Genomic DNA, 8,733 nt, shown 5'->3' on the forward strand with positions numbered 1-8,733 from the left:
AGTTTATATTCACATATAATATGAAATATATAATAAGGTGTGTTCCGTGTCACATTAACATTATTGAGGCCATTTGATATAAAAACAATTCACATCAGTGTTGTAAATCATTTATCAATATAATAATAACAATAATAGGAAGAACAGTTGCAGCTATTCATTTATTAGTGACGTCAGATAGGTAAAAAATATGAAAAAGTATATTTTGTAAATACAAAACTATATTAATTTATTTTACATACTTAAAAATACATGTATGTAAATATAAAACATAAAAATGTGAAATATTTTACTTTAATAACAATATTTAATAATATAGTTTACACAGTGGTCATTAAGACCCCGACCCCCCCCCCCCAAACCGGACTAAATGTGAAGGTGTAAAACTCAAACTGGTCCTCACAAAGATAGGCAGTTAACTGCATACACACACCTCTCTTTTCTTTATTTCCTGGAAGCTGTCCAGCAGCCAGCGTGTTGCCATGGCAACAGCAGCCAGGAATGTGTGTGTGTGAGCAATTTGGCATTTTAATAGCTCGGTGTGTTGGTGTGTGCATATTGCTGTGTGTGTATGTTTTCCTGATTTTAAGTCTTTTGATTTGAAGGAGCATGAGCAGAGTCTCTGGTGAAGCGATCTCATTGGACGACAGCAGATTCCTATTCTCAGCTTTTATTTGATTCTGTTTGTTATTTATATGCTGAGCACTGTAATTTCCCTGTGAGATTAATGAAGAACTCTCCTGCTTTTTAGTATTTCAGTTTTTGGTTTACAATTGAACACTGTAAGTTTTCTTGTAATTATACAACGTGTTTTACCTCCATGTTGACGTGCTAACAGTCTTCTTCTTTGCTGCCTTTGTTGGCACATTGATGTGTTTCCTGGAGCATTACTGCCACCAACAGTTGATCAGAGGAATAATGTGAAACCAGCTACTGGTAATCGAAGGCTCCACAGGGTCCTTTCTTTAACTGTGAAAATACTACTTTTGTTCCTACTAACATCCGAACTATATTCACTTTTTACTTTTCAGAGGATGTTTCCAGTTTCTTTTGAGGTTTCAGGTCTGTCTCTTGGTGATCTTGAGTTTGTTGGTGTTCAGTATTAAAATCTCTCAGTTGATATTAGTTTCAGTTCAGAGCTCTTCTGATATATTAACAGACAGTCTGAGAACTGACAGTTTGAAAACTCATTTTTATTCTTTGTTATTTTGAAATCAGAAACCTTCATCACACTTCTTCACTCACTTTAACTCTTTATTTCTGCAGCTTTCATTTCTTTTCTATTTGAATCAGACATGTCTCTGAGGCTCTACTCAGCAGCTGGCAGCTGATTGGATGAAGAGAGGGGCTTTCATCTTTACGACCAATCAGGAGCAGCCTTTTCTTTGGAGTGTTCCAGTTTAAAGAGAAAACTCCTGTTCGTGAAGAGACGCCTCATCTGAACTAACAGAGAGAACCAGAGGAGACACCATGTTCTTCCCCCTCTTCCCCCCTGCAGGTCCTGGATCTGGTCCTTCTGGTCTCACTGGCCCTTCTGGTTGGCAAACACTCCAGCCTCCCAGCGGAGAGCACGCTGGTTTTTATGACGAATAACTCGAGTTGACTCAACGACCTGAAAACAGATGAGATGAAGAGACGAAGAAACAAGGAGACAAAGTGTCAAGGAGACACGGAGAGAACAGCGAGAGTAGCTCACATCAGTGTCTCTCTGGTTTAACGATGTTAAATGTTAAATGCGTTTTATGTCTGATGATCAAAACATCTTCATATGAGGTATATGGTGTTATATAATGTAGAGACATCTCTGCCAACAGGCTAGAAATCTATGGCTCTGAAGTCAGGTTGCACCTCGTTATTCACGTCATCCACCGGCTGGATTCCTGCGTACTGAAATGAGAAACAACAGAAGTTCTGCTGTTAAAATTATCTGATAGTAAAGTTTAATAACACTTTTCAGTTTTCCATCCCAGCTCTTACTTTGGTAGTTATTAGCAGATTCATATCAGAGTCTGAAACCAGTCCAGTTCAACTCAGATATCTGAGCCAGTAAAGAAAGTATGTCAAGTCTCCTGACTATAAAGTTTAAAATACATTTAAATTAAAGCCATCTGTTGTGCTGAGGAGATGATCAACTTTAACATTTGATTTACTGTCTGCAGCCGTGTTATATAAAAAATATTAAAAAACATAAATGACAAATAGTAAATGTTGTAAACAATATACATGTTTTATATTCTGACTCCGTTAGTCAATAGTCAGCTGCCTTTATGATTCATGTTCCTGGGTGGAAGTGAGTTGAATAAAGTCAACTTGGATCCATTTAGCTGCTGCTGGAGACAAACGTTACTCTGAAACACTCAAACAGGAAAGTTTCATGAATATGAACGTGAACCAGTTTATGAAAACTGAAAAGATCAAATAATGACGGAGGCAGAGACACATCAATAAGTGTTCTATTAATTGTAAGTTTTGTTTTATTTTCTTATTTTCCAGTGAACAGCTGTCCTAAAGTGATCAAACTTCAGCAAAACTGAAGAAGGTCCATAAGATGGATTTTTACCATCAACTGATGAGTCCAACTTTATTCAGACAGGGTGAAGCACAAAACCTCCAAAATAAGAGCCAGGATGTATTGATGACTCACTGAACTCTCATCCAGCTTCAGCTGGACTCGTCTCTCCTCAAAGTCCTGCAGCAGAGTCTCCGTCAGACCTCTGAGAGGAGGGGGGGGGCGGACCACTGCAGGGGAGGAGGAGGATGAACAGGAGGGAAGGGGGGAGGAGGAGAAGGGACGAGAGGAGGACGGGGGAGGAGGTGAGGAGGTCCACGGCTGAGCGGTGATGAAGGAGATGGAGGGAAGACGGACAATGGGGCGGGGAGACGCAGAGGACACACTGACGGGTTTATCTGCAACACAACAGGAAGGAGAATACATGAATGACAGCTGAACTGAAGCGTTGACCTCTGACCTCAGCATGAGGGTCTAAAACATGTTGCTGATCTGATTGATGTTTCTGTGAAAACCTGTCGACTGGTTACTGATTTACTCAAACTGCAGCTGAACCACCTGAAGCTGCTGGACTTTGTTCATTCTCTCATTAAGTTACTCATTGTCTCCAGTATATATATGTGACAAACAACAGCATCCACACCAGACTCCATTCAGGTTTTAGTCCCTTTACTACACATCCTGTTTACTCTCCGTTCCTGATGATTATTTTCCAAATCATCTGCTGATTTCTTTCCTTCTAGGCAGCCGTTTGTTTCAGACAATTCCTTTGAAAATCGACCTGCAAAGACTTTTATTGATGTCAAAGTTCACGTCTCTCTGCAGCTTCACTGTGTGGTGAAACCACTGGTGCTTTCTGGGTTGTTGCCCAAAGGGTTTATTTTGTTTTGAAAGTTGGACTTTAGGTTTCCCGCTCACCACCATGTTTGTCAGTTAAACTGGATTTAGTGGAGGTGGAACCAATAAGCAGCAATCACCAAGGCTGAGCATGATAGGCCGAGACACATGTCAATCAAGATACAAGAAGCCTAAAGGTCTTCTTAATGGAACTTCTAAAAATCCTCCATCAGTGTACTGACTTTGTGTTTGTAGAGAGAAGTTGGAGGTTTCCTCATTCACTTCAATGCAGTCAGAGTTTGATCACAGAAGGATCTGATAGACGTTAGAGGAACTGCAACTCTGAGGCTGCTGATTGGTTGAAGAACCTGCACTGTAGAACTTTGACAAAAATAAAAGCAGATGTGATGAATTATCTGCAGGTTCATTTTCATAGAAATAATGTGAAACCAACGTGCCTGGAGGGAAATCGCTCTAAAGAATCAGTAGGGATGTGAAGTGTACTGGAGCTAATGAGTCAAACTGTACTTTAAAGTGAAGAATGAGTAACATAATCTTCAAAGTTTAAATCATAAGCAATAAAACACCATTGCTTATTTAAGTACGCTCAGTTTGGCTGCTGTAGCTTATCAACAATGTTTATTTATGTTAAGAAAATTAATATCAGCTGATATTTCATTATCAGATTTTGTACCAGACTCTGAAATATCAAACTCAGTCGGGTTACAATATATATCAATATATATTTCTGTGTGCTACTGACACACTATGTCGTTCAGTAACTATATTAACATATGTTAACACTGAAATGAAACAATAAGCAAACACATTGTAAAGGTTGCTAACATTAGCCACAACACGCTACTGGAAACACCAGACTGCAGCAGCAAAACACCCTAATGCTTTATGTTATTTTATTGCTTATGGGTTCAACTTTTCATGTGTAAGAGGAATAATGTGTTATTATACGTTAGCATGCTGATATATGACCGGTTTGGACTGAGGAGTAAAAGAGTTAATATTGTTGACATGTCTGACCTGAATTGATCAAAAGACTTGAAATTGCATTTCACAAAAAACACCAAATACTGTCGGTTAGCTTAATCTGATATTGTATAACTCACTACACAAACACAGATATAAATAAAACAAAGGACTGACCGTTTAATAACTCATTTGGCCTCTTAAACATGTATTTTTTAAGGTTATATTACGGCTTGTGATGCTACAGTGACTTCCTGTTTACGTGGTTGATTGCTCTTGATTGGACAGTGCTACAGATGTTTCCCAGCAACCTATTTACACATTAGTATTACTATCTGATATTAATGGTGCAACGTGATTTAGTAGCTTGAAACAAGCTAGTAGTTGCTGAGAACTTAGGAAGGACTTGTTCTAAAGAAGTGATGGATTTGTGAAGAGCTGGTGCAACACAGTCCATGTAAGCGCCAGTTTAAATTAAAGTATTAAAGATGTAATGTTGCCCCCAGTTGCCTGGAAGGTAATCCTGCCTTGATAGGACTAGGACTACATACCTGTGTTTACAGGTGGGTAGAACTGACTGACAGCCATCTTGGTTGCTTGTTCCACTAGAGGAGCTGGAAAGAAGAGCTGTCGATGAGTTTCCTCCCTGGACTCCCTCAGCTCCCTCAGCTCCTGCTCTCGTCTCAAGGCCTCCTCGATCTCCTTCTCAATGAAACCTGGAGCTCCTTGTCCTCTGGACTGCAGGCCAGTGGACTCCAGATTTTCCCTCCAGGACCGAGGCATGGTCGAACTTGTGATACACAAAGGTGTCGGTGTTGGGGATGATGGAGATGAGGAGGAGTGGGAGGATGAAGAAGTTGTTCGATCTTGGTGAAAAGCTCTTGTGTCCTGGACCTCTGAGTCCCTCGCAGAGAAGGAAGAAGGAGCTGAACTAATTTGGCTGATGTACAACTCTGTTTCTTCGGGGTGTTGATGAGGACAGCAAGGTGGCGGGAAGACTTCGGCATCTCCAGACTGAGGTCTTTCTTCTGTCCTCTTGTCCTTGTCTTCTTGGTCAAACTCCCTCTTTATGTCCTCCAGCTCCTGTGGAGGATCTCGGTATTGTTCCAGGAACCCTTCCTGCTGCTGAGGCTCGTACTTCCTCTGGTTCTCTTTCAGGATCTCACGTTGGATGATGAAGCTCACTCGGTTCTTCTCCTTTGCTTTGCTGGGGGTTAGCAGTGACTGTAAACGTTTGGTTTTGATCTCGACCATTTCTGCTCTGCCCTCACTGTACTTCATCCCTCGAGAGCGCCGTAGGTTCTCCTCACGTTCCTGATTTAACCGGATCTCCCTTTCAATCGGGGTCTCACAGTCACATGTGGATGTACTGCTCACCTCCACCGACAGGTCCTCCAGGCTGGAGTCCAGGTCCTCAAACACACTGCTCTGCCGGCTGAGACTATCCTCAGTCTGGCACACTGTCACCTTCCTGTCTGGGTGGGTCTCATCTTCCTCTGATTGATTAAACAGTGTGTCTTTACTCACCTCCATGCTGTGGTATGTCTCCACCTGCTTTGACAAGGACACATTATGATCTGGCTGCAAAAATGTGTTCAGATGTGTTTTTGGGGACCTCAGAGGGCTGAGGAGTGCAATCGGCCGGCCCTGCTCCATCTTCAGGAACTGTTGTCGGGCAGCGCTGAAGTTGATCTGCTCCTTGTCAATGGTCCCGTGCTCAGCAGTGAGGAGAGGTCCTGGTCTGGAGCTGACAGGACTGTAGCTCACGCTGAAACCGTCTAGCAGTTTGTTAGTAGATCTGCTCAGGTCAAGATTCTCCAGGGCACTCAGCTGATCTTTGAATGTTGGATTTTTCTTTGGTGCTTGACTTTGAATGATCTCCTTCCGAAGCTGCTTCTCCTCTTCCTCCTGGATTGCTTCGATGCCGTTGTTCAGATCCACTTTGTACTGCGAGTCTCCATTGTTCTCTGAGAACAGACTCTCTGGCTTCCTGCTGCTGGTGTAGGTCTGTAGTTTGAATCCTTTCTCCTCCCTTAGGGTTGCAAGCTGAGTCTGCCGCTGCGGTGAGGCCATCCAGGCTTCGTTCAGCTCGGCCTCGGGACTCGTTGGATCCTCCACAAAGGAGTAGAAACCACAGTGAGAGCCTGAGCTGCTGCTGGGACTGCTGGGGTTGCTGGGGCTGCTGGGATGCCATTCGTCACTGGTGCTCCCTCCATCCTGCAACACTGCAACCTGCCGGGCCTGAACCACCACGTCCCTGGAACCGTCACCCTGCTGTGAGGAGACGACCACTGAGGAATGACTACGGCCGATGGAGATGCTATCGGAGGTGAAGACCATCAGATTGTCTAGGTCGGGGGTGTCGCTCCAGGCTGGGCCAGTGATGGTGCGTAGGTCTGAGGGTTGTAGCAGGGGGGAGAGAGGCTTCAGAACCCACTTTCTTGGGGTGCTGTCCATGGCTGCAGTGGGTGCTGTGGGGCTGGTGGGGGGCGGAGGTTGTGATGGAGGAAGACGCTGAATGGAGCTTGATGTTTGGAAACTCTGAGGAGTTAGAACATCCTGACGGTCGCCTGCTGAGTGTTTCTAAAACAACAGAGAGGACAGGTCTGTTACTGTGGAAACAACAGAAAGTACAGGTCGTGACTATGGAAACAACAGAGTACGGGTTGTTACTATGGAAACAACAGAGAGTATGGGTTGTTACTATGGAAACAGCTGAGAGGATGGGTCTGTTACTTGGAAACAACAGCGTCAGGTTACAGTCCCTCTGCTCTCTGGATGAGGTAAAAAATAAACTACAACATCACAAAAACTCCAATGAAAAAAGCATTATGGGATTCAGAGTCTTTCAGAACAAAACACAATGTGGCTACCTCTTCTTTAAAATCTCAACATGTTTAAAATTCAAATGACATTGGACATTCACTTCACTTAAGTACACTACTTCATGTTGTAAATTGTCAACGTGTACTGCATCATATTTTATATACTGTATAAACTCATATTTTGTTTCTCAAATCGGAAAAGTAACTAAAGCTGTCAGATAAGTGTAGCTGAGAAGAAGTAGAAAGTAGCATAACATGGAAATAAAGTAAAGTACAAGTACCTCAGAATTGTACTTAAGTACTTGAGTAAATGTACTCATCACCTTCTGGTTTGGAGGAAAGAACTCTGTGGAATGTCAATAAAGTTTATCAGAGCTGATCGATCAGTGATAACACAGTTTACAGCGTCACTCATAAAGTCATTGACAGGACATGTTGCCGCGGCAACCACTGTGTCATCATACAGGTGAGTCTGTCAAGTACACGAGGTCCTTCGAGTCCACGAACCCAGAGCTGGAGGGTCAGATCCATCTGTCATGTGTCGTCTATTATTGGACAGATTACTTAAATAAATGTTTGTTTATTAATGAAGGAATGAATATAACCTCAAATAAATTAATAAAATTTTCATGTCTGAAGCAAACGAAGGTCTGAAACAAGTTGTCACTTAATAAGATTATTATCAGTTATAAATCAATATTAATCAGCAGGAAACTGTCACTTTACAAAGATTAACAAATATTCATGAAGTCTCACACTGACTGAGATCTCTGCTATTATTATTATTAGAAGATGTTCACCCCTAATAAATCAACCATTCCTTCTTGTGATGCTTGAAGTCTAATCCATCATTATTTAAATAATATTTGATATGAAATACATATTCTGTTATATCCACTAATAAATCATCAGCTCCACTACAGAAATCACATTTTATTTCACTGATACTAAAGACGTTTCATTAATTAATTCATTAATTAATGTATAAATATGTTTGTGAATCAGTTTCTGTATATGTATAAGGTGGTGCCCCCGAGGGGAATTTAATGTGAATTAAATTCTGTTATTTTGTATAAATACTGCTGAGCGCCATTCCTCTACTTTTACATTTTGTTTCAATGTGTATTTAGGCCTTTGCTACATATATTTGGTGTTGCCTGAATTAAGTGGTATTAACACTACACATCAGTGTGTTCCCATCAATCAGAAGGTCAAAGAATGTTTTAATTTGATCATAAAACAGATATGTGAGTCTGAACAAGGTCAAAGGTTAAAATCCAAACTAAACTATTTCTCCTTCAGACAAAGGTCATCTGGGCGCAGTTGTGACAAGCTGCTGGTTCATTCTGTGTCTTATTTTAAGTGTTTCTTTAATGGGATTCTGAATGTGACTGAACACAGAAACCATAAAACAGGTTTCAGTTATTTGCACTTTTTCTCTCTAAATACTACAATACCCACAAGCCTGAGCTGCTGTTGCTACGGAAAAGAGGCCAGTCAGAGGTGTGAATCAGGGTGGTGAATTCAAAACACGTCGCCATGGTTACTGAATTCACCCACAACTGCACCAGAATTTAA

The 8,733-nt window shown here is 41.6% G+C and overlaps 1 protein-coding gene across 1 annotated transcript; it reads right to left on the bottom strand.

Moving 5' to 3' along the window:
* Window positions 1-1,212: 1,212 nt before the first annotated feature.
* Window positions 1,213-7,494, bottom strand: misp (mitotic spindle positioning). Its single transcript, XM_070909121.1, has 5 exons — window positions 7,437-7,494; window positions 4,882-6,913; window positions 2,645-2,907; window positions 1,849-1,887; window positions 1,213-1,612 (listed from the first exon to the last, which is right to left on the bottom strand). Exons 1-5 carry the CDS (start codon window positions 7,473-7,475, stop codon window positions 1,523-1,525), a joined length of 2,463 nt encoding a protein of 820 aa, XP_070765222.1. The 5' UTR covers window positions 7,476-7,494; the 3' UTR covers window positions 1,213-1,522.
* Between the last annotated feature and the right edge of the window lie 1,239 nt (window positions 7,495-8,733).

Source organism: Enoplosus armatus, chromosome 7 (genome assembly GCF_043641665.1).
Source record: "Enoplosus armatus isolate fEnoArm2 chromosome 7, fEnoArm2.hap1, whole genome shotgun sequence".
Taxonomy (NCBI): domain Eukaryota; kingdom Metazoa; phylum Chordata; class Actinopteri; order Centrarchiformes; family Enoplosidae; genus Enoplosus; species Enoplosus armatus.

What these genes read in the sequence shown, in the direction of transcription:
- misp (XM_070909121.1), bottom strand. Translation starts at nt 7,475, where the DNA reads ATGAGTACATTTACTCAAGTACTTAAGTACAATTCTGAG. An exon ending in CTACCCACCTGTAAACACAG is followed by an intron (nt 2,908 to 4,881) that starts GTATGTAGTCCT and finishes GTTGTGTTGCAG; the next exon opens with ATAAACCCGTCAGTGTGTCC. An exon ending in TGAAGCTGGATGAGAGTTCA is followed by an intron (nt 1,888 to 2,644) that starts GTGAGTCATCAA and finishes TTCTCATTTCAG; the next exon opens with TACGCAGGAATCCAGCCGGT.